The 27,107-nt window shown below is 42.3% G+C and overlaps 3 protein-coding genes across 4 annotated transcripts in view; 1 reads left to right on the top strand and 2 right to left on the bottom strand.

The window, feature by feature from the left end:
- Positions 1 to 3,436: 3,436 nt before the first annotated feature.
- On the bottom strand, positions 3,437 to 11,030 carry ppcdc (phosphopantothenoylcysteine decarboxylase). Of its 2 annotated transcripts, none has more exons than XM_017691554.2 (5): positions 10,135 to 11,030; positions 6,252 to 6,347; positions 6,046 to 6,174; positions 4,944 to 5,112; positions 3,437 to 3,732 (listed from the first exon to the last, which is right to left on the bottom strand). In XM_017691554.2, the coding sequence occupies exons 1-5, from the start codon at positions 10,276 to 10,278 to the stop codon at positions 3,659 to 3,661; spliced, it is 612 nt and encodes a 203-aa protein (XP_017547043.1). In that variant the 5' UTR covers positions 10,279 to 11,030; the 3' UTR covers positions 3,437 to 3,658. The 2 variants fall into 2 exon arrangements, with proteins under 2 accessions (XP_017547043.1, XP_037395968.1); XM_037540071.1 differs by lacking the exon at positions 10,135 to 11,030 and adding an exon at positions 9,945 to 10,121.
- Positions 11,031 to 11,252: 222 nt separating this feature from the next.
- On the top strand, positions 11,253 to 20,508 carry hacd3 (3-hydroxyacyl-CoA dehydratase 3). Its single transcript, XM_017691581.2, has 11 exons — positions 11,253 to 11,557; positions 14,140 to 14,182; positions 14,274 to 14,347; positions 15,979 to 16,143; positions 16,288 to 16,336; positions 16,427 to 16,537; positions 17,328 to 17,455; positions 18,900 to 19,012; positions 19,335 to 19,441; positions 19,591 to 19,722; positions 19,826 to 20,508. Exons 1-11 carry the CDS (start codon positions 11,477 to 11,479, stop codon positions 19,900 to 19,902), a joined length of 1,080 nt encoding a protein of 359 aa, XP_017547070.1. The 5' UTR covers positions 11,253 to 11,476; the 3' UTR covers positions 19,903 to 20,508.
- Positions 20,509 to 20,525: 17 nt separating this feature from the next.
- ints14 (integrator complex subunit 14) overlaps positions 20,526 to 27,107 on the bottom strand; it is an 8,175-nt gene continuing 1,593 nt past the window's right edge. Inside the window, exons 2-12 of the mRNA XM_017691569.2 lie at positions 26,749 to 27,026; positions 26,088 to 26,195; positions 25,644 to 25,799; positions 23,861 to 23,979; positions 23,579 to 23,721; positions 22,713 to 22,805; positions 22,480 to 22,624; positions 21,845 to 21,978; positions 21,419 to 21,537; positions 21,241 to 21,306; positions 20,526 to 21,119 (exon numbers count right to left, since the gene is read on the bottom strand). Coding sequence (XP_017547058.1) covers positions 20,862 to 21,119; positions 21,241 to 21,306; positions 21,419 to 21,537; positions 21,845 to 21,978; positions 22,480 to 22,624; positions 22,713 to 22,805; positions 23,579 to 23,721; positions 23,861 to 23,979; positions 25,644 to 25,799; positions 26,088 to 26,195; positions 26,749 to 26,970 — 1,563 coding nt within the window. The 5' untranslated portion in view covers positions 26,971 to 27,026 and the 3' untranslated portion in view covers positions 20,526 to 20,861. The remainder of the gene's footprint in view (positions 21,120 to 21,240; positions 21,307 to 21,418; positions 21,538 to 21,844; positions 21,979 to 22,479; positions 22,625 to 22,712; positions 22,806 to 23,578; positions 23,722 to 23,860; positions 23,980 to 25,643; positions 25,800 to 26,087; positions 26,196 to 26,748; positions 27,027 to 27,107) is intronic.

Genomic DNA, 27,107 nt, shown 5'->3' with positions numbered 1-27,107 from the left:
GACGAGGGCCCCCAGGGACGTTTATGACATCAAGGAACATGGAGCCTAAACAACAGATAATGTTAGAACATTGCTAATGAGATATCATTGTCACTATGGGTTACAACTAACCATATCAACGCACGAGCATAAGCTGAGGCCTCTGTACGATGCAAGCCCTAAGGCCTTATGCGCACCATAGGCCTGACCCCCATAGGTCATGATATAGTCATGGACCCAGGATTGTGCATTGATCAGTATGCATCAACACTTCATTGGCTGCCTGATAAATTCCGTATTGATTATAAAATTCTTTTATTGACCTATAAATCCCCACATGGGCTTGCTCATGAGTACCTGCAAGACCTTATTTCCTATTACGAGCTATCACGACTACTCAGATCCCAGAGTGCTGGCTTATTAATTAATTAATCTTGTTAAAACTCTGTGTTTTCTGGAATTCTGTGAAGCTGCTTTGTGACAACATCCGTTGTAAAAAGCACTACAAATAAATTTGATTTGATTCTTTGTGGTGCTTTTTACAGAAGTCACTCCGGCTGTTTGAATATGGAGTTGCAGACGCAGCTCTTCGAATGACAATGATGCCAATGGTCCTCCAGTCCAGCCAGATAAGGTGATAAGAATCTTTGCCATCGGGTGTCATCTCTTTTCAAGCTTTACAAATGAATGCAAGTGGCCTGCAGAGTCAAAACTATAACTGTTATCAGCTTGACAATTGGTGTACGAACAGCTGTGGGATCTTGACTGTGGGAGCTGCTCACTCTGAGCAAAGAAGACACTGTTTTATGTCATCTGATATTAATATACGGAACATGTTTTGGCCGATTTTCAACAGAAATTCCAGAAAGCGCATTCAGAAAGTTCTCCGCTTTATTTTCAAGGGACTTGAAACAAGACCAAGGAGGTGATACTTGACCACAGTCATTACCACAGTTCAACAACAAAGTGTTGTTGGATGTTTTGAATAAATAATCTTTATAATTGATAGTTCTAACAAGTAGCGTTTATTAACCAAAAGAATAGTAATCTTCACACTGCAAGACAGGCCTTAGCTTGCATGGGAACTTGGACGCCGGAGTGCCTTTTAACAAAGAGGCCTCTAGAAGTTTGTGAGAATGTGCTAATGCGGCTATGTGAGAATGAAGAAGCTGACCTTGAGATGATAAAATAGAGGTGGGGTGGGTGAATTTACAATGCAACCAGTCAAAAGCTAATGCCCTTGGGAGAATGGAACATTCTGGTACAGTTGAGATATTATTAAAAAACACATATCATGTATGATTGGAAATAAGGGTTCCCAAGGAAACGTGAAGTCTTGGAAATGATGGGAACGAAGATGGTATAGAATTTTATAGAAAGGGAGGGGTGATAATTTCATCACCCCAAACAAGATATAAACATGGGTGTTTTGCAATGATCATTGCATTGTGGTTGTCTGGGAACCATCTTGCCATTCAAGCTCTTTACACTTAGACATTTTTTCTTATTTTCTTAGAAGTTATACTGTTAGCTCTTAAATTGATCATTAATAACAATATCCATCCATCCATCCATCCATCCATTTTCCAAGCCGGTTCTCCGTCAGGGTCACGGGGGGATGCTGGAGCCTATCCCAGCAGTCTTCGGGCGGAAGGCAGGATACACCCTGGACAGGTCGCCAGTCCATCGCAGGGCAGACAGACAGACACAGACAGTCACTCACACCCAGGGGCAGTTTAGCACGTCCAATTGGCCTGACTGCATGTCTTTGGACTGTGGGAGGAAACCGGAGAACCCGGAGGAAACCCACGCAGACACGGGGAGAACATGCAAACTCCCCAGAGAGGACCCTATATGTGTATATATATATATATATATATATATATATATATATATATATATATATATATATATATATATATATATATATATATATACATACAGAATTATATATTGTAACAATAGTTAGTAACATTAGAACACGCTAGGAGAATCCATCTCTGTCAAGAGGGCCTTGGGCACAGAAGAGATTCTAGAAAACAGGCATTCACAAAATCAGGGTGCCCTGTACAGCCCTCACCTACAATACTGTGCGAAAGTCAGTCACCCTTTGGTTCATGTAATTTCCAGTCATAATGTTATTCAATTTTCAATTTCTGGAAACATTAATTTAACAGAAAATGAACGTATAAACGTATAGCTTCAAATCAGTATTCAATTTTGTGCAACACACTGCCGCTTTAACGCCTCCATCATTACAATCTTAAACCCAACCAGTTACAGCTTACGAGTTTCTCTCATGTGATTCTAGAATGGCTAAAGATGATACTTCTAAGGTGATATGAAACAACTTGTATGAGGAACGTCAAAGAAAATATGTGGAAAAAGCAGGAGTTTCCAAAAACGGGAGCTGAAAAATATTAAAAGATGAACACCAAAACTGCCACTATCAGATGAATAGTACTGACTGTTTTAATCTCTGAGAGGAGAAAATCAAGCTCTACTGTTGCTTCAGATCTGAAAAAATCTACAGGTGTTTCTGTCCATCCTTCCCCTGAGAAGACAAGTCAATGTTACGGGCCTGAGAGGATGAGTAGCTGTCAAGAAGCTGTAACTGAGAAAAGGAAATGCACTAGAAGTCTGAAACTGGACACCTGAGATGTGGCGTGAGGTTTACTGGATCGATAGGTCTAAATCTATAATTGTGATTACTTGGATTGTGAAAAGGAGACTGTAACCAACTTCTAAGACTGAACTTTGGAGGTGTGGAGAAATATCCCTGCAGATTTTAGAAAAGAATGGCAGCTGTATTAAAGGTAAAGCGTGGACACACTACACACTGAAATACCTAAAGACTGAATAACTTGTATTTAATGGTAGTTTTGACAGGAAATCAGATAAACGAAAAGGTGCTCTGTGACTTTTCTACATTATGATAAATATGTAGAAATATTTAGTGGACAAGTTGTGGTCATTTAGGTTCAGACCTGAAACCTATACGCTAACCTCTTTGCGGATGCAAATCATATTATAGGTACTTGAGAGTATCCTGGTGTTTTTAGAAAGAAGATCTTCTTGTTAAATTCTGAATGTGCTACAGCCTCTGTTATTCTGGGAAGCTTGATCACTTCTGGATCACTCCAACTCATTAGGTATTGGATGGAGCTCCATCACTCCAGAGAACGAAGTTCCACTGCTCCACATCCCATTGCTGGATGGCTTTGTAACCCTCTAGATGGCTCTTGGCATTGGGCATCATCACCTAAGACTCCAGAGCAGCTGCTCCAGAGCCTCTCATGTTTTTTGCTTCTTTATGGAGATTCTACAGTCTGTGTGACATGCCCATGTCAGCAATGTGTGCACCTTAAAGCGGCTGATTTCTAATTTTTTTCCCTTTCATAAACCTAATAAAGTGCACAAAGGAACCCCCTAAATCTGAATTTAAGCAATGGAAGCATTTTTCATACATAACATCATTTATTCTGTAATTTCTAGTACACTTAACCTGGGAAAACAACTTGCCTTCAGGTATCAACTGAGAAGATATAAAGCAAGGACAAATCATATAAATGATGTATTAAATTATAAAAACATTCACAGAAATAATTTAAATTGATCGAATGTAGCCTGGTGCTCGTTGCAATGTTCCGACTTTTTCTTTCCTCTGCTAGCACTGTGATTACACAGCTGGCTTGGGAAGGTACCGCTGGATTGTCTCTACAATAGTTGCCACTTCAGCCATTGCACCTTTACCTATAAACAGACAGAAGCTTTAGTGTGAGGTGACTGGACTGAACCAAGAAAAGTCAACAGAGAGAACATGCTTATCTCTGCAACTCCTGGCAAGAGGGTCACTTCATCACAGAATTTGGATGAGTACTACAACATTACAACTGTGTGATATCAGTTGAATGGACAAAGCATTTCATTTTACACAGGAATGTTAAGTGCATGGATGGGAGAACCCCCTCTCCAGTAATTTCCTACTGACATATTTACATATGCTGGAGTACACATGGGACGATATGAAAATTTCCCCTTAAATGATACCAGTGACCAAAACTATCACGGCTCTGTAAAGAAAACATTAATGCACACTGAAATCATTGCTCACGCTTCAGTTGATAGATTTGTTTTTGTTGAAACTCCTACTAAAATAAATACTCCTCTCAGGTCCATAACACAATTTAAATAATACAATAATATAAATACATATAAAATTATCACCAGCACTACTTTCGGTTATTGTTCAGGCTGTGAGAATGTACATAAAATGCAGCAAATGGGGATATTCATGTAGAAAGCAGAATAAACTGGAAGTGTTTCCTCCTTTTGCAGAAACTCTTTCTGCAAGTTATGCAGATTGTGTAAGCCGTTTCTGCTGAGTGGGAGAAAGAAAACCTTTTTCTGTCCCCTCTGTTTCTCGCAGCAGGCTGTCTAAATTTGGACTTTTTAAATCTCAAATGAATTGCTTTTTTCTTTATTTCGTACTTATTACTTGTACATATTGGCTTATGTTCTATAGAATAATGACATTTTCTCAATATTTTCACTTCTATTAAAATCATGCTTTATTTCCTTGACATTTTGACTTAAGTTGAAATACTGACTGGTGTCAAATTAATCACTTCAAAGTTTTGTCTTACCTTAAAAAATATATGTTCTTTGAATTTAACGATTTCAAAACATTTACTTACTACTAAGTCAAAATCCTAAGAAGGTATGAAATAATTACTTGTTTTCTTGAGATTTTGACATCGTATGTCAGACCCCTTACTTTCACGACACACTTGTCAGACCAGTACCAGTCAGAACGACTGGATATATATTCAATCAGAATCTCCTCAGTACTAAGGTACACAGTTATTAGAATTATTATCATTTGAAGCAGATCACTATGTTTTATATCAAGGTTTATCAATAACATACCAAGCAAGTATAATATGTCACTGGCTTTTGTTTACCTTCATCTCCACAGACCAGTTTTTTAGCAACGCAGGGGATTTCCACATATCCAAAGCCCTGAAGGGTGGCCACTTGCTGGGCAGTGATTGGGTGCTGCCACATGGCTGTGTTCATCGCAGGGCAGAACAGCAGAGGGCGGCTTGTGTCCCAGGCTCGTACCACACATGTCTGCCAGGCAAAAACAACCCATTTGAATAGTTATTGATGTATTAAATACATTTCCATATCCACAAGAAGCTTTTTGACTGTATTTAATTCTAAGCATTTTGAGTTTTGTCCTTTTGCAGGCCACTGTGGTTAAAAAAGGTAAGATTTTGTTCGCTGTGCAAGGTCCTTAACATGCGATATACAATCAATGTGGGTGAAACAAGAGGTATAGTGAACACAGCCAAACTGCAGGGGATGATTGGGTCTGATATGGATCAAGTCATAATAGCTTTAAATAACTTTAAAATTGGCTAAAGGGTTGAAGTTGGTATTGCGATATAGCTGGAATCTCAAAAATCTCTCCAGGCCAATCTCAGAATCATCCATTCAGGCGTTACACAGGCAGTAACATTGCTAACAAACGAAAAGACCATTGCTCATTTCTAGGAGAGCCAAACCATAATGACATAACCATGAAGCAGTACTCCATGTGCAGATGAGTCAAAAGTAGAACTTTTCACTTGATGTGGTTTCTGAACATACAGCCATATACACAATTTGGGAGCCCCCTGTCAGATTACATGTTTTCTTGATTTTGTGAGTGGAAATAAGTTAACAACCTCTACAGAGAACACACTTCCGCACACTTTAAAGCACAACTGCTGTTTAATCGCCAAATTTTAAATAATTTAAAAATGAAACATGACCTGTGCAAAAAGTTATATATATATATATAACACATTTATATATATATATAAAATTATACTGTGTGTTTCACTTACTCCAATATGTTAAAACCCAGCACACAAACTGAAATTGTTCATTGAAATTTGAAGAAAAATACACAATGAAATTTGTTCACGGTACAGAATGTGTTCACTTGAATCAACGTAACATGTAAACTGACCAATGTTTGCATACGACTGTGTATGTATGATTATATAAATCTCTCACCAGGAGGTTGTCACAGATACCGCTGGCTATCTTGCCAAGCGTGTTGGCATCCAGCGGCGCCAAGACAAGCAGGTTGGCCCATCGTCTCAGCTCGATGTGTAGCACGGGGTCGGGGCGCGTTCTCCACATCTACAACACATGCAACTCACATTGTTCTCTCCTCATGACTCAGAGCAGTCCATCTGAGCACATCTGACGCTACTCACCTCCCACTCATCTGCGTCTGTGTAGACGCGGACAGGAACAGCAGCGATGTTGTAAAAATGGGTCGCTCGGTTTGTGGTAACTACACGTACATCAATCTATGGCAAAGGAACATTTGATCAGTGTCTGAGAGTAGCCACTATATATATGTAATTGCTATAAGATAGAAGAGGCATATAAAACATACAGAGATACGACTTCATTTCCATACAAAAATCCATAGTAACAATATAAGAAAACGTAAGTAAATTACAGTAATTCCATAACACTCTAAAATATATCTGCCTCCTGTACACACAAAAAGACGGTTCTTCAAGGGATCTTCAGTAAAGGCGGTGGTTCTATTTAGAACCATGAGTTCTACATAAAACTACTGTATGCTTAAGTGGCTCTTTGCATGGTGAAATGATTCTTCAGATTGTTGGAGAATGTGTTGCACATGGTTCTATATAGAATCTGTTTGAAAATAGTTCTATGTAGCACCAAAAGGGTTCTTCTGCTGCTACAAAATCGACATCATAACAATAACAGAACCCTTTTCGGTGCTACATAGAACCAAAAGGTTCTATATAGGAAAAAAGGCCAAACACCACTACAAAGGGAAGGTAGAAGAACACTTCTCCAACTCCGACCCCCGACGTATGAGGCAAGGACTCCAGATTATCACAGATTACAAGACCATCAACCCCTCCCCCGCCTCCTCTGATGTTTCCTTCCTCAACGAGCGCAACAATTTCTACGCTCGTTTTGAGAGAGGGAACCCAACAACTGCAACCAAGGCAGATGTGTCTGCAGACCACCAACCACTGACTCTTTCTCCCACCGATGTAGGAGCCGCGCTGGGCAGGATTAAAGTCCACAAGGCTGCGGGTCCTGATGGCATCCCTGGACGTGTTCTCAGAGCATGTTCTGTAGAGCTGGCAGGAGTGCTGACGGACATATTCAACCTGTCCTTGGCCCATGCTGTGGTACCAAGCTGCTTCAAAACCACCTCCATCGTCCCGATACACAAAAATTCCAAACCATCACGACTGAATGACCTCACCCCCATCATCACAAAGTGCTTTGAGCGGCTGGTCCTAGCACAGCTCAAATCCTGTCTCCCCCCCACCCTGGATGCCCACCAATTTGCATACCGCCAGAATAGGAGCACAGAAGATGCAGTCTCCATAGCACTGCACTCTGTCCTCTCACACCTGGACAATAAAAATACCTCCGTCAGGATGCTGTTCGTAGACTTCAGTTCAGCATTCAACACAGTCATCCCCTCAAAACTCATCACAAAACTCGCAGACTTGGGCATTAGTTCCCTCATGTGCAACTGGTTACTGGACTTCCTGACCAACCGACCCCAACATGTCCGGTTGGACAACCACTGCTCATCCACCATCACCATGTACCACAAGGCTGTGTGATGAGTCCCTTCCTCTACTCCCTCTTCACCCATGACTGCAAGCCTGTCGATGGTTCCAATACCATCATTAAGTTTGCAGATGACATCACGGTGCTTGGCCTCATCAAAAACAACGATGAGACAGCCTATAGGGAGGAGGTGGATCGTCTGGCTGAGTGGTGCGACACAAACAACCTTCTGCCCAACGCTGAGAAAACTAAGGAGCTCATTGTGGACTTCAGAAGGAATGCTGACCCACATCCATCCATCCACATCAAGGGGACGGCAGTGGAGTGTGTGAACAGCTTCAAGTTCCTTGGTGTCCACATCTCCAAGGATCTCACCTGGACGACCAGCTGCTCCAAGCTGGTAAAGAAGGCTCACCAGCGCCTCTTCTTTCTGAGGAGGCTGAGGATGAACCACCTGTCCTCAGACATCCTGGTGAACTTCTATCACTGCACCATTGAGAGCATCCTGACCAACTGCATCACAGTATGGTACGGGTGCTGCTCTGCCTCAGACCGGAAGGCGCTGCAGAGGGTGGTAAAAGCTGCCCAGCGCATCATCGGTGCACCACTTCCTGCCATAGAGGACAGGAAGTGGTGTCTGAAGAGGGCTGGGAAAATCATCAAAGAACCCAGTCACCCAGCACACAGACTCTTCACCCTCCTGCTCTCTGGGAGGCGCTACAGGAGCCTCCGGGCTAAGACCACCAGGTACCGGAACAGCTTCCACACTCCTGAACTCTGCCTCCTGACATCTAAACAAATAACAATGGACTGTACCCTAACACACACCAATAACACACAGACTTACACACCACTCAACACCACTTACCGGCACTTACATCTGATGTATATACTGCCCATTATTGTATATACTGTGTAAATATTCTACCTATTCATAAGTACATACTTATCCCCCTTCATATTTATAACCTGTGCATTCTTGTTTATAACCTGTATAACCCCCTTCATATCGATACCCCCTCATATTTTTAACCTGTATATACTATACTTACTGTACATTGTAACATACATATTTATATTTCTGCTAAGCACTTCTGGATGGATGCAAACTGCATTTCGTTGCTTTGTACCTGCGACATACACAATGACAATAAAGTTGAATTCTATTCTATTCTATTCTATTCTATTCTATGTACAACATGAAACTGAAGAACCATTTCACCATGTACTAAATAAATAAATAAATAAACAAACAAAAACATTGAAGCATGACAGAGTTTAACATACACTCTTAAAAAATACGGTTCTTCAAGGGTTCTTCAGTGAAGAAAATGGTTTTATAAAGAACCATAAACACTCGTGGAGCACTTTGCATAATTAAAGGGCCCTTTGCATGGTGAAAAAGTTGTTGGAATCCATGGAGAATGTGCCGTAGGTGGTTCTACATAGCAGCAGGTCTACAGTAGCTTATATAACATTTGTCCACCCTACAGTACACGTTGGTAGCTGTCATGATTCTAATAAGAATCCTGTAGGAGTTCCTGTGATCTAACAAAATATTAATATTCCAGCTTTACTGTGAGGCATTGCTTGCTGTCTGCAATTCATTTTCAATTCATTTTGGGATGAATTCATTAATTAGCATTTACAGAACTAATAACTAAATCAATTCAAACCTGAGACTCTGTGCTGGCAGTTAGAGCGGTCAAGTTTACATTCGTCTTTTGCATCCAGTGCACATCTTCACATAAAATTCTTATTAATCACATTTTTCAAAGGTTACCATAATCTGCGGCTGCCATAAATCCCCAGCAATTTGGCGCTTTACACTGTTTTGTGCAACAGGCCGCTTTCTTGCCAATCCAGAGATCAGAGATACACCACTTGCTATTCTAGGCGGGCAGCGCCCTCTAGTGGACAATCCAATCATACAGAGAATGATGCCAGATTAGGCGGTTTCCCGTCAGATTCGCCGGACTTTTGCTGGATTTTGCAGGGGAAAAGATATGCTTTGGCGGGTGGACAGACTTGGGCTGCTTTAATTGTAATTATTTTAACGTTTTTTTAAGTATATAACATACGTGGTATTGATAAACGGAAATACTTAATAATACAGGTTGAATTATTACAGACCAAACCCAGTTTATTACTGATGTAATGGACTGTCCTTTACTATAGCCACATTGTCCAGTTCACTTAACTGACTGTACACAATCCAGCGGTTCTGTAAACTGTAACAGCCCGTGGTCTGTTCAGCGGAGCCTTAAAGGTAGACTATGTTAAAACTTATGGAAATAAGAGGCACATTCAAGTAATTTAATTATTTCACTTACATTATTCATGGTTTCCTAACTGTGGTGCTGTTTCATTACATGCTTTTCTGAAAATGTTCTTAATGGAGACTAAAGCCGCGATCTGGCAACCACGCAAGCAGGGATTGTTATGGTCGTGGTGATGAAAAGGGCAAAGTAGTGAACTGATTTCTTCAGTGCTGTTTCACCGAACACGGTTTCTGACACTCGCCTCTGGGATCTCGAGCAGCTGCGACACCAGCGGGGGCACTTTAAGCGCTGCGACGCTGCCGGTGACTCCGACCAGAACGCGGTACTTCGACCCACTGCAGCTCAGGTCCGCTACCGCGCTCGGGGGGTCCGAGCAGCGCTGCATCGCTGCGGCCGGAGGCGGTCAAGTCGACAGACGGCTTTTTGTTGGACGTCACGTTCCTGCAGGACTGTCTGTCTGTCTGTCTGTCTGTCTGTCTGTCTGTCTGTCTGTCTGTCTTCTTACCAGCCCACACACGCGACTGGCATGTTAGTGGGGTCGCCCGGGACAGGCAGCGCTGCTAAACCTTAAACACACTCACGGGCAAGTTTTCAAACCAAACTTCACTTCATTTCCGTCAACACTGCTCTCTTATCATGTGCTGGGAAATTGTAACAGCGCCCCCTGCTGGCCCCGAGAAGCCTTAAAGGGCTCCATTCATCCATCTAAGCCGCTTCTCCCTCAGGGTCGCGGCGGCGTGCTGGAGCCAAACCCAGCGGTCATCGCGCGGAGGGCAGACAGACCTCGAACCCAGGCCCTCCTCGCTGTGAGGCGACAGCGCTACCCACCCGTGGAGATGCAAACAAAGCGTTTCAGAGCGGTTTGACGTTAAACTGCCAAAAAAGGTTTTAATTTCAGGATCAAGCATCTGCAGGGGGCTTTCAAACTCTTAGAGTTCTCATTACTAAAGCACAAAACTCCGAATCCCCTTTAAAACACTACCCGGATGTGTAAAATGCGTAAATACTTTGCTTGGATAGCGGCGCTGCTTATTTACAGAGCTTATAAGATGACATGGTACGCGGCAACAAAGGACTATATTGAGGCCTCGAATTACTGAAGCCACGGCCACAAGTTAGATTAAGATTAAGTGACCATTATTAATCCCACAACGGGGAAATTTCACCTCCGCATTTAACCCATCCGTGAAGTGAAACACCACATACACACACACACACACTAGGGGGCAGTGAGCACACTTGCCCGGAGCGGTGGGCAGCCCAATCCGCAGGAGAACCATAGGAGCACTATATTAATATATAAGTGTGTGGACAGTCCCCAGGTCGCCCTGGCCCTGTTTATTAAACCGTTCTAGGATTTTCTGGGGGAAACACTGCGTCGCGCAGTGCAGTAGGCCGGCTGCGTGCGCGAGCACAGCGCCCCTCGGCCACGCGGACACGCGCACGCGCGCGCGCGCCAGGCCGAATATTCTGGGCAAAAGCTCGCGCACTGTCTTCCGGCGAGTCGCTCGGCATGTGTTTGGGCTCCCCGCTCATCCCCGCGTTGAAGAGGTGAAGGGAACGGCCGTCCGCAAGTCTCCGTGATGCAGACCCTCACGCCCGCCGTGTTCTGGGCTCAGCGGCACGGCGAAATCTACCTGAGAGTCGAGATCAGCGACGCGAAGGTGAGCGGCTCTCCACGCAGAGCGCCGTAGCTTAGCGCAGGCTAGCCGCCGGTTTGGACGCCGAAGCCTGCTGCTTTCTGCTCGTCACCTTCGTTTCAATTTTCCCGTTCCACCTTAAGCGGTGCAAACTCGGCCGCCGGAACGTAACGGCTGGACAGTTTAAGGTGGAACTCGAATAAGAAGCTGACTTCAGCCTCGTCCAGCTAAGCTGGTTGCGGCTGCGGCTGTTTAACGAGCTCGCGGGTGCAGCAGGTTGGGTTAATAGTCGTACGAAGAGGAGCTGGTGTGAAATATAAAAGCAGTCGCTGCTGTGGAAAACAAAAAAAGTGAAATGCGATGCACGCACGGCTTTATTGCCCCAGAGTGACGTGCAAAACACGGTCAGCATGGCGAACAGACCCTCTGTTAACGCCGCTTAACCCCCGCGCTGGAAACCCGTTCAATGAGATCTGCGTAGTGAAAACTAAACGCCGAGTTCGTGTCAGAGTTCAATGCACTGACCCTTGAAACGTAGTTAACGAGGGCACGACTTGCTGCTATTGGCGCGGCTTGTCACCCCACTGATGTGCAGTCATAACCCCGAAAGCAGTGAAGTGCAGACCACCCTTGACATTGCTTTTCCATGGGCGACGTCAGGAGTGTGTGTTAAAACGCAAAGCAGCACCTCTGTTGTTCTCTTTCCTCTGTTTTACTTCGCTTGATCTCTTTTTTTTGCGCTTCAGATGTGTTTGCCTATTTGAAATGCAACCCATACAGTGAAATGCAGTGCAAGTAAGATTGTATTTAAACAGTAACATGGAAAAACTACATTTAAATGGTACTTTAAAAAAAAATCCCACAAAGGAGGAAATTCCACCTCTGCATTTAACCCATCCGTGAAGTGAAACACCACACACACACTAGGGGGCAGTGAGCACACTTGCCCGGAGCGGTGGGCAGCCCTATCCACGGCGCCCGGGGAGCAGTTGGGGGTTAGGTGTCTTGCTCAAGGACACCTCAGTCATGGACTGTCGCCGCTGGGGATCGAAGCAGTTCCCTGGGGCAGTCGTGGGCTGGAGGTCAGGGATCCAGCCTCATGACCGGAAGGTCGCCGGTTCGATCCCCAGAGCCGACAGCACATGACTGAGGTGTCCTTGAGCAAGACACCTAACCCCCAACTGCTCCCGGGCGCTGTGGATTGGGCTGCCCGGCAAGTGTGCTCACTGCCCCCTAGTGTGTGTATTCACTAGTGTGTATGTGGTGTTTCACTTCACGGATGGGTTAAATGCGGAGGTGAAATTTCCCCGTTGTGGGACTGATAAGGGTCACTTAATCTTAATCTAACCTCCAGCCCACGACTGTAATAACGTTAACCTTAAATAGGTTGATTTAACACTGTTTTGAGTGCTGCACGCCGGAAATGAATAGTCATGCCTTCTGTTACTTTTCCAGGTGCAATGCGTCAATTCTGCCCTGAATTCAGCTTTTTGTTTTTAAAATTCATGTCCTTGTGCGTTGCTTTTCAAGGAAGAAATAAAGACACATGAAAACAATGTTGTAGAGGGTTGGTTCTTCATTTGCATGCGCGTTCTGCATGCCGCAGCGTTGTTTGCATGTGTAATCTTTCTGCAGACACTGCTATGCAGTTGATTTTCATGTGTTAGTTCCTTTTCACCATTTGCCAATGTTGGCTGTGAACTTGCGTCAGTATTATCAGTGTCATGAGATCGCGTCAAATGTTGAAGATCAGAAACAAGATTTAGTTTCAAACAGAATGAGCAGGAGATCAAAGTCCGTATTAACAAATCATCTGGAGATAAAAATAAACTATTGATTTCTACTTTGGCGGATTTGGTTCGTCTTGTGTCCGTGTATCCATCCCCTGATTCGTTGTGAATACAGGCTCAGGACTGCTCGCCATCTGGTCCTCTCAGGTCATGATTTATTTACAAGCGTTTTCAGGTACCGAATGACACCACAGGCTTTGTATACAGGGAGAGCTGCTTCCCTGAAAGACTTGATACCTTTACCTTCCCCCATCATTCAAGGCCTCTGCACACTGCAGTGAGGGGCTGCTTACCCGTGTAACCTTATTGGGGTGAAGTCTGCTCAGAAGCTACCATACTCCCATGCAGATCATCTGCCACCTACTCTATGTAAGCTGTAGTCTTACATTAGACAGTAGCGGCATTGTTCTGCTTCCAGAGAACAACAAATAGTCACTTATTGTAAATACAGGCTTAATGCAAATGATGATATGGGTAATCATAGCCTGTTTTTTTTTTAGGGCAGTGTTGCTAGGTAACTATCTTTGCCACAGGTCATTTGAGTAAGAAAGGAAAAGTTGCATGTCCACTGCACGAAGTCAAATAACGTCTTTTATAGCAGTGCAGTCATATAGTTTCTTGTCATTTCAGGTGTGGATGTAGTTGCCCTCTTTATTTCAGTCTTAGGCCAGACATCAAAATAATGGCTTTACCATTTTGTTTCCAAGCACTGACAAGTTTTTTTTCTCTTCTGCGTATTAAAATGAGATGGGCAGGATGCAAAGCTGTGAGGCTGTTGACAGACCTACACACTGTGCTGTTGTTTTCCTTTCACAGAGCCTTGACATTAGTGTTCAAGAGAACATCCTCCACTTCAGAGGTGGGCTGTTTTTTCATCTTTTGTAGCTGCTCAGTTTAGACAGATTTGCTGTAGACAGACTGTCTCACTTTTCTTTGCTTGTATTTTTCAGGCCAGGGTCACGGAGCAAAAGGAGAAAACGAATATGAGTTCAGCTTGGAGTTTTTAAAACCAGTGAAACCTGAGGTAGGATCCAGCTGTTTGAATGCCTCATTCATTAAAAACTGAATGCATGTCAGCAAATTTACTAGGCAGGGAAGCTCGGTTTTGCATTCAGGAACATCTGGAACGTGTTTTACTGTAGGTTTTCCGAGTTAAATGCTATTTTAAATGTTACCGCGTATTTTGAAGTCATGGTCTAAAACATGCAGTCAAGATTTTGGATCTTCTGCTTTCGCAATTATGTTGAAATACTACTATGTACAGTAAAAGATGATTTGTGACGAAAAGATGACTCATGTTTTCTTTCCCTCATTTCAGGTTATGTGCTTTTTAAAACTGACTTTGCAGTTAGGCAATATGATTATATGTGTCATTGTGATAAATTACATCACAGTGCACTTTTCTGAGTATTTAAGCACTAAGAGTATTTGACCAACTGTGTGTTTATTACAAAGAGAGCATAATTAGAGTGGTTTAACTGTATTTAGCTTGTATCAATTTAGGTGTATCAGAACAATTTCAGGGATCCTGAAGAGACAAGCCCACAATGTTTGTAATGCCGTTGATTGCGTTGCTGATAACAAAACCCCATATTTTACTGCAAGTTCCTAGAATTTTTTGCATAATTAGATTTCTCATAAAACAGAAGTGCAGCTGTTTTGTATTAATGTTCTCTCGACCACTGAAATCTAAAAATTCAACTCTAAAGTTTCAGTGTGTCTTGTTTGTCTAGACCAGTCTTTAGCTTCCTCTTTTTTATTCAGCATATATTTCTGTACATCTCCATTTCATTATCTGTAGCTAAACAAAATGCATGTTTGTAGTTTAGTTGGCTGTGAATGATGTATCTGTATGTCAAAAACAGTTCCTTATAGAGTTTTATTGAGAAGCAACAGCATTACAATTTCAGCTGGCTGCATGAAGTGTATTAATATGTAGTCATATATTCATGTTCATAATTTTCAGAGGTTGCAAAATTCATACAAGCGCCTCTGTTGCTGTTCCAACTTATCAGATTTCAGCAAAACATGACTCATATCCTCTGTATCCTGTATTGCGTCAAAATGTCTAAGTATTGGAAGTTATATTTTTGCCACATTGTAAACCCCTACACACGTTTTCGGGTGGCCAGACTCGCACATTAGGCTTTTTTTCTAAGTTTCTTGTTCTTGCTGGTCCTATCTGCGATCTTTATGAAGCAGCTTACACTCATAACATTTCTATAGGTTTATACACCAAAAACAGTTGTAAGTCATTTTTACAAGACCGTTACCAACATCTGTGTATCCTGTTCCGTAGCTTGGTTCTGATGGGCTTGTATTGAGCTTCATTGAAAAATCAGTCAGGACTGAAACGCTCCTAGTAACTTTGGCGTTAGCGGGTAGGACTAAGCTGTTGCCCTTATGTAAATACATCAGTTTTTGTGACTTTGCAAAATTAACGAATACAAAACTGGCTGTTTTTCAGTTTCCTTTCCATGTACAGTCTGCATACATCAAACTCTTCCATTACCAAAAAAAAAAGTTTTTAATTTTAATCCCTTTTTAGTGTTTTCATGAGTAGCAGTTTACACATGCCTAACTATTTTCCAAGTATATGTAATGATTTCTTTAGAAGTGTATATAAATATATAGTGTGTGTGTGTGTGTGTTTAGATAAAACACAAGTCCACCCAGAGGCAGGTGAACATCACTGTGAGGAAACAGGAGCACTGCTGGTGGGATCGGCTCACCATGCAGGAGAAGAAGCCTCTCTTTCTGGCCCCAGACTTTGACCGCTGGCTGGACGAGTCAGATGCTGAGATGGAGCTGAAAGAAAAGGTGGATTAAAATGAAAGTGTTTTTGTAAAAACTAGTTGAAAGGAAAAATGAAATATTTACGCTCTTCACAATTGTGATGTTTCAGAGGGAGACGTCTTGACTTTCACTAACTGTGTTGTTTTTGTTTTTTTGGTTTGTGTGCAGGAAGAGAAAATAAATAAACTGAGCATCGAGTCAAGGATTCCAAAGGACCGTAAGTGAGCTGTCATATCTCCAAGGCAGAACAGGAAGGATTTGCATGAGAAAAGGCCTTGAAATATCAAATGCTCTGTTTTCTACACAGCTTACCTTGGCTTGAAAAAGGGATATCTCTTTATGTACAACTTGGTCCAGTTCCTGGGGTTCTCGTGGATCTTTGTCAATATGACTGTGCGTCTTTTCATACTTGGGCAAGGTGAGAGTTTCTTTAGACGTCTAGCCTGTAACTGTAAATGTCTGTCCATTACACGGATTCTACAATCCCTACCTCATATACAGCGTTTTACACTTTTATGCAAGAGTTTGGACACTCCTGGCCAAATCACACATTTTGTTCATTTTTAAAGTAAAAAGAAGTAAAACATTTACAACACCATTAAAAAAAAAAATAAAATAAAAAAATCCTGCAAATGTTAAAACTTCAAAAATGAGTACTTTGTAACACCATCTTTGGCAGGACTGTGAAGGCCTTTCCGAAAGCTTCGGCTTGTAGTATGTTATGGATTTTGATGCATGTTTTCTTTGGGGTCATTGTCCTGCTGTAGACGTCTCTTCATCTTGGGTTTCTTCACTCACTCACACTTTCTTGAGGGGGGGGGGGGGGTGCTGGAGCCTATCCCAGCAGTCATCGGGCAGAAGGCAGGACACACCCTGGACAGGTCACCAGTGCATCGCAGGGCAGACAGGCCGACACAGACAGTCACTCACACCCAGGGGCAATTTAACATGTCCAATTGGCCAATTTATATTCGGCTTTGTCAGGTTGTTAGTGGTTTTACTTGATGGTTTAAATATCCTTTTTTCCATGTGCAGCATACAAAATATGAAAAAGGTCTTTGTTAGTACAGCCAGTAGCCAAATATTTGCTGGTGCTGTTTATAGTGACTAGACAGTGGTTGTCTGTTATGTACAGAAGAGTTTCTTCTCCATAGTGCTCTGATTGAGCAAATTCATCATATTGCTTTTTTTTCTTTCTTCTTTTATAGATTCTTTCTATGATACATTTCACACGATTGCTGATGTGATGTACTTCTGTCAGATGCTGGCAGTCATTGAAGTGATCAACCCTGCTCTGGGGTTAGTTAAGACCGGAATGATGCCTGCTTTTATACAGGTGAGAGCACCAAGTCATTGAACTCGCATGCCTTAAAAGGTAATTCCACTGGTTTTGCAAAAATTCTGAATAATTCAGTGGTTAAGATGTGATTGGTCATTGACAGTGGTGATGAAAGTAACTATTGGTGGAAACTTCAACACACATGGGGGGGGGGGCTATTTTGCCTCACTGCATAACTCAACATGCATCTCTCCACAATGAATGGATGTTAAATATACATTTAAAACCCTCAAGACTATCGTAAAGGAACACCTCACTGTGAATAGTTTTTTTTTTTTTTTTTTTTAGGGATGTTTCTCTAAAATGGAGCAAAACACTCAAACACCCTGAATGACTTATGTACAGTGCTGTGAAAAAGTATTTGCACCTTACCCGATTTCTTCCAATTACTTCCAGACTTGCTAAGTTTCAGATCATCCAAGTACTTTTAATGCCACACAAAAACAACAAACACATGCAGCTTTTATGAGCATTTAATTTATTGCAGATAAAAAAAATATTCAAAACCTGTATCACCCTTGTGAAAAAGTAATAGCCTCCTAAACCTAATTACAGGTTGTGCAACCCTTGCCAGTAACAGCTGTAATCAAATGTTTGTGATAACTTTCGATGAGTTAAAACCATTCAAGTCAGGACCTTAAATGGGCCACTCCAAAACCTTAATTTTACTTTCAGAGGTGGACTTGCTTGTGTGCTTTGGATCATTTGTCTTGTTGCTTAACCCAGCTGCTTTGTCCCTTTCAACTCTCCCACTGATGCCATTTTGCCCACTGTCTTTGTTGTTGTCTACAATCATCTTAACTGTGGCAGGTGAGGAGTGCAGTTCTTTAGATGTTTACCTGGGTTCTTTTGTGACCTCCTGGATGAGCTGTTGATGTGCTCTAGATGAAATTTTGGTAGGCTTGCCCCTCCTGGGAGGGTTGATCACTGTACTAAGTTTTCTCCAATTCTGGATAATGACTCATTAGTCCCAGAGCCTTAGCTTTGGCTTTGTAACCCTTTCCATGCTGGAAGATTTCAATGAATCCGACATCATGTACTACTTATTCAGACCTTGTGGCCTGCTTCACATGTCTAGTAATGTGGCTAGTAATATTTGACCTGATAGTCAATTAAATTTGGTTAACTGGTTGAATTAGTAGGGGGCAATTACTTTTACATTGGGCCAGGCATGACTGAACAGCATTTTTCCTTCAATAAATGAAATAGTCATTTAAGATCAGCATTTTGTGTTTACTTGGGTTTTCTTTGTATAACAATAAAAGTAGTTTGATGATCTGAAACATTCCCACGTGACAAATATGCAAAAATAGAAGAAATTGGGAAGGGGGCTTTTTCTTAGCACTTCACCTTGACCAACACTGTTAAATGTGGGAATTAATATGAGGAAATAAGTTGTTTTTTTTTTTTTTTGTTTTTTTTCGTTGTGAACTCTTAAAAGGTGACGGGAAGGAACTTCATCCTTTTTGTCATCATCGGTAGCTTAGAGGAGATGCAGAACAAACCAGTCGTTTTCTTCGTCTTCTATCTGTGGAGTGCCATTGAGATATTTAGGTAAGCTTTTAAATATACTGTGCTTCAGTAAATCATTTGGTGGAAAGTTTCAACACTATGTGGCTCCTGCTTTCAAGGAAGTTGTTAGCACAGTCATATTCGGTTATAATCTCTTAATCACACCGACTACGTGACATTTTCAGAGCAGGATATTACCGATTATTAACGGTTGTGTTAAATGATGACATCATAACATTATATAACAAATGCTTGAAGGAAAGCGAAAAATGTTTGGAATAATAGGAAACCATTTATGATTCAAATGAAAGTAGATTTGGATTTAACATGTTAAATAAATGCCCCCCCCCCCCCTGAAACTTAGATACCCCTTCTACATGTTGGCTTGCATTGATACTGAATGGAAAACACTGACTTGGCTCCGGTATACAATTTGGATGCCCCTGTACCCACTTGGTGTGTTGGCTGAAGGTGAGTACAGTAATGTATAGCCCTATTTTCACTTTCTGCATTTTGCTACTTCTGTCTATTTAGCGTTTTTTGCTTGACTGTCATGTTCAGTCGTTCGTAATGTTTTTAAAGCACTTACCAATTATGAAAGGCCTTCTCTTGTCCTTCAGCTGTGGCTGTCATCCAGTCTATCCCCATATTTGATGAGTCTAAATTCCTAAGCATCCGCCTACCAGAAGCCATGGGCTCCTTCCTCAGCTTCTCTTATGTCTTACAGCTCTACCTGCTGCTCATGTTCCTGGGTGAGTACCTCTTCAAATAGTATAATGGTTTGCTGAAATGAGCGGTCCTTGCTTGCATTGTAATCTTAAAGGTCTGAGCACTGAATTGTACAAAACTTTCCAGGACTCTTCTTCAACTTCCGCCACCTCTACAAGCTAAGGAGGAGGAAGTTCCGCACAAAGAAGAGGAAAGCCAACTGAGGACCTCTAGAAATCGAGAACCCATATTTCAGCTATCTGCCTTTACCACCATCTCCTACAGTATAGAAGCTCTCGTTCTCCACCTCTTTTCATTCACCCTTCATCTTTCCACTCTGTCACAGAGGAGTCACCATAGAAGTGAAACCAATCGTCCCGACTGTCAAAACCAAACAAAGTGCATTTACTGCTTGAACATGAATCATTCATCATTCATTAAAAGGCAAAAATAAAATTTGTATTTAATACTACACAAACCAGAGGAAGTATTTATATATGTAATCATTATTCCATGCTGTGCTGTGTATCTGCTGGGTTTGGAATTGAAGTAGAGCAACAAGACGGACGAATCATTAACATTTCATTTTTTTTTTCCAATCATTCCCTGGGATGTGTTTCAGTACGGTCATCCCTGCTGAACACATCAGACAACCTGGTAAAGAGACCAAGAGCCTCAGGGACAATGACATTTTTAAAACCGAGTACAGCGGAAACCCACAGGAGGGGTAAAGCTCTGCTATGTTAAATAGAGATCAGACATGTGGTACATGCTACTGAATGAGACCTGTTACTGACAACTGTGTTTTAAATAAAGATTTCGAAGTAACAGACTGCAGTCATTTAACTACATTAACCGAATACACTTTTATTTCTTTCGGTCACCGGTAGAAAATTCTATGTACACAAAAAACGAGCCCTGTCAAGAAACAGACTGCTTGGCCTTTTTAGTGGCCTTATTTTCAAGGACTAAATGCAGACAAGAGATTTTTAAAAATGCATGTCATGAAAAATTCATAGCATCTTATCTATTTCTAAGACTTGTGAACGGGGCCTTCGGAAAAGACAACAGTCTCAGGGAGGTTTGTTAGCAACCTCATCAGTGTTGAAGCTCCAGGGAGGAGAAAAGCAGTGTCCAGTGGTGTACTGAAAAGGTTCCGTCCAGCCCATATCTCCCCTTTAGTCTACATCCGGTCAGCACCACCTCCCCCACCTGAGAAGTCAGTGAGCATGGGGGTGATATTGTGTTCAAAGGCTGCATACTGGGAGTCTCCTGTACTGGCCAGCTTGAGCTGCTGGGCAGCATGAGAGAGCTGGAAGGCAGCATCCGGATGGGCAGAGTCAGGCAGGAGGGTGCACTCCCTCTCCAGCAGCTCAGCCACACATTTCAACAGCTCCCAGAAACCAAAAGCCAAAGCAGCCTTCCGAAGACGATTTAGCTCCTTTAATACACAGAGGTATGCCCAAAAAAAAGGAATACAGTTTACAGTCTTCACAATCAAAAATGCATCCAAAGTAAACTCATGTGGTAGTTTGCTCTGAGTTACTACGTATAACACTAACCTTGTAGAACGTTTGTGTTTTCTCTGGAAGTTTTCTTGCATTTCGGAGGATTTTCTGCACATCTGTCTGTAGTCAAAAGACGAAATGCAGAACTAGTTGTGGCATGCTTTTCACAGAATCTTTAATCTTCATGAATCCCTAATGTTAGAGAGATGGTGTGGTATTCCTGTTAAAATACCTGCAGTCCACTGGCTTTGATCCAAACAGTGACATTTTGGGCGTAGCTGCGTTTGTTTTTGGGCTGAACAGGGAAAGGGCTTTTGCTGTCATCTTCCCCATAGGGATTTTCTAGAGCATCTTTTTAAAAATAAAAATAAAGTTAATTTTTTTTCAACAAAACATAATTCTTGGCAATAGCATTAGAAATACTTTGACAGAGGGCATACAATAAAATTAATGCTGGTCATTTTCTAATAATTTTATGGTAAGTAGTAATAGATATGGCACAACAGGAATAAACCCATTTTCTAACAGAAACTTAAGAACATTACAGATCTATTTGACAGAGCTCCGGTGGATATATTGCCTCAGTGGGACACTCTGATCAAATTAAACTAAACATTGAAATTCACATTGCCATTTCATGGCACAGAAAGAAACCTACCTGAGATGGGTCCAAGCTGAGAGATTTTCCCCAGCCATGGAAGAGGCTCTGGACCAGGCTCAAAAAGTGACATCATTAGGTTTGACTTCTTCTTACTATCCGCCTGGGAGTAAAGCATTCCATACCAATCAGGCCTGACAGAAGAAGCCCAAGATTAGAGATGAAGTCTTCAGTATAACCTAGCACATTTGAACTACTTCATCGTGGTGATTAAAACCAATGAGCTTATGCAAAAGAACCTATAGTGCTGTTGCTCAACAAACTTCACTGATGCAGTTACACACTGGGGGCAGTCGTGGGCTGGAGGTTAGGGAACCTGCCCTGTAACCGGAAGGTTGCTTGTTCGATCCCCTTGGCTGACAGTCCATGACTGAAGTGCCCTTGAGCAAGGCACCTAACCTCCAATTGCTCCCCGGGCACCGTGGATAGGGCTGCCCACTGCTCTGGGCAAGTGTGCTCACTGCCCCCTAGTGTGTGTGTTCACTAGCGTGCATGTATGTGGGTGTTTCACTGCACGAATGGGTTAAATCCAGAGGTCTAACTTTGTGCAAACACAGTGACAAATGGTTGTCAATTCAATTCAAACACTCAAACAGAACACTGTGGCTTTGCTATCTTGTTCTACAGTTTCTTACCCCAGCTGCACAAGGGCGACCATGCCCTCCACTTTTAGACTGCCATGCAGAAGGACACAGAAATTGGGGCTCTTTCCTGCCATTTGATTGGTTGAGGTGTCTTCTTCCATGTCATCAGTAGTCCCTGCTCCCACCTCATCTGCTTCTGAGAGGAAACACGAGGGCAAGGATGATCAGATTTTCATTGAAAGGATAGGAACTTAGGAACAAATACTCTGAAATAAAGAAGGAACCTTTGTTAACAGCTATGGGGAGGACCAGGTGTCTGGACAAGACGGGAGGACTGGCAATGTCTCCGATCTCAATGAAGCCCACTATCTCCAACTCTGAAACAAAAGAAGAGAAATCATATTCTCAGATTCTACTTATGGGGAGAATCTTGTTCACCTTAGTAGAATACATATCCCAATCAGTTGTTTTTATTTACTGGAACAAGTACTAAAGTGTGCAAGACACCTCTGCATAAAGAACTGAATTATGATGTATAGTTATAATGTATAATGTTCAGACCTGTGCAACATACATTGGATTTATTTAGAATGCAACTACTGAAGTATCAACTCAGCTACACTGCCTTGGACAGATTCAAGTACCACATCTCATCAAGCTGGATGAGAAATGTTTGGGCAGGGAGTACTTTATATTTTGCAGGGTAATATAATTCCAGGAACGAACCCCAACTTTAGTATTTGCATTGTAAATAAGCCCAGTGCATTCAGTGCAGATCTAAATAGCACTGCTGGGTCTGTTCCATACCAGCACAGCACACATTAACATACCACTACCACATCAATGTCATTGCAGTGCTGTGAATGATCAGCCGCCAAAATAATGACTGCTCTGTGGTGGTCCTGTGGGAGTCCTGACCCCTGAAGATCAGGCTAAAAGAAATACAGATGGACTACAGTCTTATTGTAGAACTAGAAAAAGTGCACCAAAGTACTAAGTGTGGTAAGCGGAGCTAATAAAATGGACAAATGAGAGTAGAAACTAAGGTGTACTTAATGAAGTGGCCAGTCGGTGTACAATATACTAAAATTCGTTATGCAGAGGCAACCTACACGCTTCGTTATAATACTATTCACTACTGTGGAAGTACCTGTGAGCACTGCTTTCGGCACTGGATCGACCTCATCATCCAGTAGCACAGGCTCTGGCCTGGGGAACACCTGCACATCTGAGGCCAGGTTCCCACAGCGTAGCACTGCATGGAAAGGTGTGTACGCCTGGTCGATCAGCTTTCTGCCAGCACACAAGCACACAAAATCACGGCTCACCCACTGTGTTTTCCTAATCAGCACAGTAAGTAACCAGAGGCCAGTTAACTGCAGAAAAGCATGCAATATAACTGTTTAACAGATGGTGCAGTGAAGTCACAAACCCAAACATTGCTTGAACACTCTTTAAACACAGTGGTCCATCCATAGTAAAAATATGTCCCTCTCCACCACTTAATGTGAGCAGCTGCTCCAGGTTGTCCATGGCATCAGTGGCTTGGAGCTGCAAAAATGGACACATCTAAGTTAACAATACTAAAAGAGGACTGCACTACTACATTATTAGGCACTACATATAGTTCAGTGCAAAAGTCAGAGACCACCCATTTGTTGATTTAAATCGCAGTCAAAACAGCCATGAAAGTTATTATTGGGGCAGTCGTGGGCTGGAGGTTAGGGATCTAGCCTCGTGACTGGAAGGTCGCCAGTTTGATCCCCAGAGCCGACAGCACATGACTGAGGTGCCCTTGAGCAAGACACCTAACCCCCAACTGCTCCCCGGGTGCTGTGGATAGGGCTGCCCACCGCTCCGGGCAAGTGTGCTCACTGCCCCCTAGTGTGTGTGCTCACTAGTGTGTATGTGGTGTTTCACTTCACGGATGGGTTAAATGCAGAGGTGGAATTTCCCCGTTGTTGGACTAATAAGGATCAAATAAGTTCAATTAAATTAATTATTTGCTCAGTGTCAGGGGAAAAAAAACGGAAACATGTTCAACACAAGTCTCCAACAATAAGTATCACATCTCTCTATTTAATTTGTTCTCTCTTTGCTTTTGCACACCCTTCTGCCACTTTAATTCTTCCATCCTGTTAATCTTAAAACCAGTGTGTTACCGCTGTGCCCCCCCTCTCCACAATAAGTGTTCCTAAAGGTGCCACTGATACATGTTTCCCTTCAAAGAGGCACTAACATTCACACAAGCAGCCACCCAAATACACTGGGTGCCTGGCAAATGTCTCTCACACGCAACTAAATCAGATATTTCTCTGGAGATTACATACAAGAAAAATGACTAACAGAAAAATAAATTAATGGAAAAAAAAGTCCAAAACTATATATATATAAAAAAAGTACTATATAGTTTTATGTAGAAACATATACTATTTTTTCCCGATAAAGAATATGCATCACAATGATTTTTTTTTCCTCTGACATCTATTAAGGTGAAATACACAACAAGGAACCTAGTTTCACATTCTGGTTAACATTTTATCTACTGTGTTGCAGTATAACCAATTCACTAGGAGTCATTATACTCTCTTTGTAATGAAACATGCAGCTGGTTAATGTTCTTTAAAGACGGACAACATCCATGAAGTGCTCAGAAAAGCATATTGTGACATGATGTGTCATCATATTGCCCAGCCCTAACTTAAAGCTTTCATCTTTGAGATAGAGGAGAAAAACAAGCTCTACTCTCGCTTTAGTTCTGAAAAAAATCCACAGGTGTTTTTGTCCATCCTTCCACTGTGAAAAGACTAATCAATTTTATGTACCTGAAAGGATGTATAACGGTCACAAAGCCGTTACTGAAACTGGGCATCTGAGATGCAGAGTGAGGTTCTTTTGGACTGGTGAGTCAGTATTTGTAATCAGGATTCATTGGATTGGTAGAAGCAGAAAAATGCAACCAACTTCTTAGAGCCAACCCTGGAGATGTGGAGAAATACCCCTGTAGATTTCTATCAAAAACCGAAGGCTGAAAAGGGTGGACACAGTAAACACTGCAGGCTTCTATTCTGTGTAGTTTTGCGATAAATGTCATTTCTGTTTTTTCATGATGTTAAAAACTAATAACTTTGACTGTTTTGACTGAAATTTAAATAGACTGTGGTCCCAGACTGCACGGTATTATTAATTATACTTAGTTCATTTGTCAGGAGTACCTCCTCTGCATTGGAGATGCACATGATGTACAGTTTTGAGGGGAAAGGGAAAGGTAGGGGGAACTTCTTGTCCTCTCCACGTTGTTTCATCGTAGCCAGGGAGTGGCGCAGAGAACCACGGCCGATGCCCAGCGCTCCATCAGTAACCAGCACCACCTACAGGCCATCAAATGAAGCACACCAATCAGAACTGACATTAACGCCAACAAATGTTATTATGGAGGTCACTGACAAGACAACACAATGGAATTTTCAAGTGATCGCCCTCCGAGATCATTCATAAAGCATACTTTCTCAGGTAGCTGCAGTATTTAATTCAAAGGTCAAGAGTGTATGATATGCAAACACCTTGTTTTTCGGCAGTCATGATTCCAGGCTTAAATTGTCTTATTGAGCGTTCTCGTTGAAATGAAATATTCCTCTGCTTTACCAAACACAAGTTACCTGGCAGGGACAGGTGCTGCCCCACTCCTGCTGAACAATGTTACTGACTCCCTGCAGGGCTGACTCCAGGCAAGTTTTATCATAGTCCTCCAGATTGTTCAAGGCCTCCTGCATAACATGAGAGAGAGAGAGAACAACCTCAATTCAATATTACACTGGAAATCAACGTCATCTTTTGTGCAACACTGTAAACTGTTCTTTTACTAATTATAATCAGTAGATATCTGTCTAGAAGTGATTAAGATTAAGTGACCCTTATTAGTCCCACAATGGGGAAATTTCACCTCCGCATTTAACCCATCCGTGAAGTGAACCACCACATACACACTAGTGAGCACACACACACTAGGGGGCAGTGAGCACTTGCCCGGAGCGGTGGGCAGCCCAATCCGCAGCGCCCGGGGAGCTGTTGGGGGTTAGGTGTCTTGCTCAAGGACACCTCATGTGCTGTCAGCTCTGGGGATTGAACCGGCGACCTTCCGGTCACGAGGCTGGATCCCTAACCTCCAGCCCATGACTGCCCCTGCATGCGCTTAGCTATTAGCATTTTGTCCCTCTTAAATGACTGGCCTCAACGCATTAGTGAAATAGTCCATTTTACAAGTCTTAAGATGAAACGAACACAGCACCATAGGATTTATACTACAGCCATCATTCATACCTGTAGAGTGTTGTAGTCTCTGGTGAAAGGCACCATGAGCTCCCAGAGGGAAGAAAAGACAACAAGGGCAGTGAACTCTAGTCTGTAATTTGTAGCCATGTGCTCGAACAACATGGTTAAACCATGAACAGCCAGATTCTTCCTCTGAAACTCTTCACTGCCCTCCAAAGACACCGGTCGTGTCATGGAGAGCGAAGCGTCCATCAGAACCACAGTCGGCATGGTTACTTGGTTCTGGTGTTACTGTGGAAAAAGTTAAGGATGTTTCTGCAACCCACCTGTGAGAATTTGGAGAAACAGATTAGACAGATAAGATACATAGATAGATAAATACCCAAAGGGGTAGATGTGGGTGAAAC

This window comes from Pygocentrus nattereri, chromosome 7 (genome assembly GCF_015220715.1).
Source record: "Pygocentrus nattereri isolate fPygNat1 chromosome 7, fPygNat1.pri, whole genome shotgun sequence".
Taxonomy (NCBI): domain Eukaryota; kingdom Metazoa; phylum Chordata; class Actinopteri; order Characiformes; family Serrasalmidae; genus Pygocentrus; species Pygocentrus nattereri.
The sequence above is the reverse complement of the archived record's forward strand: the minus strand, read 5'-3'. Positions and strand labels throughout refer to the sequence as shown.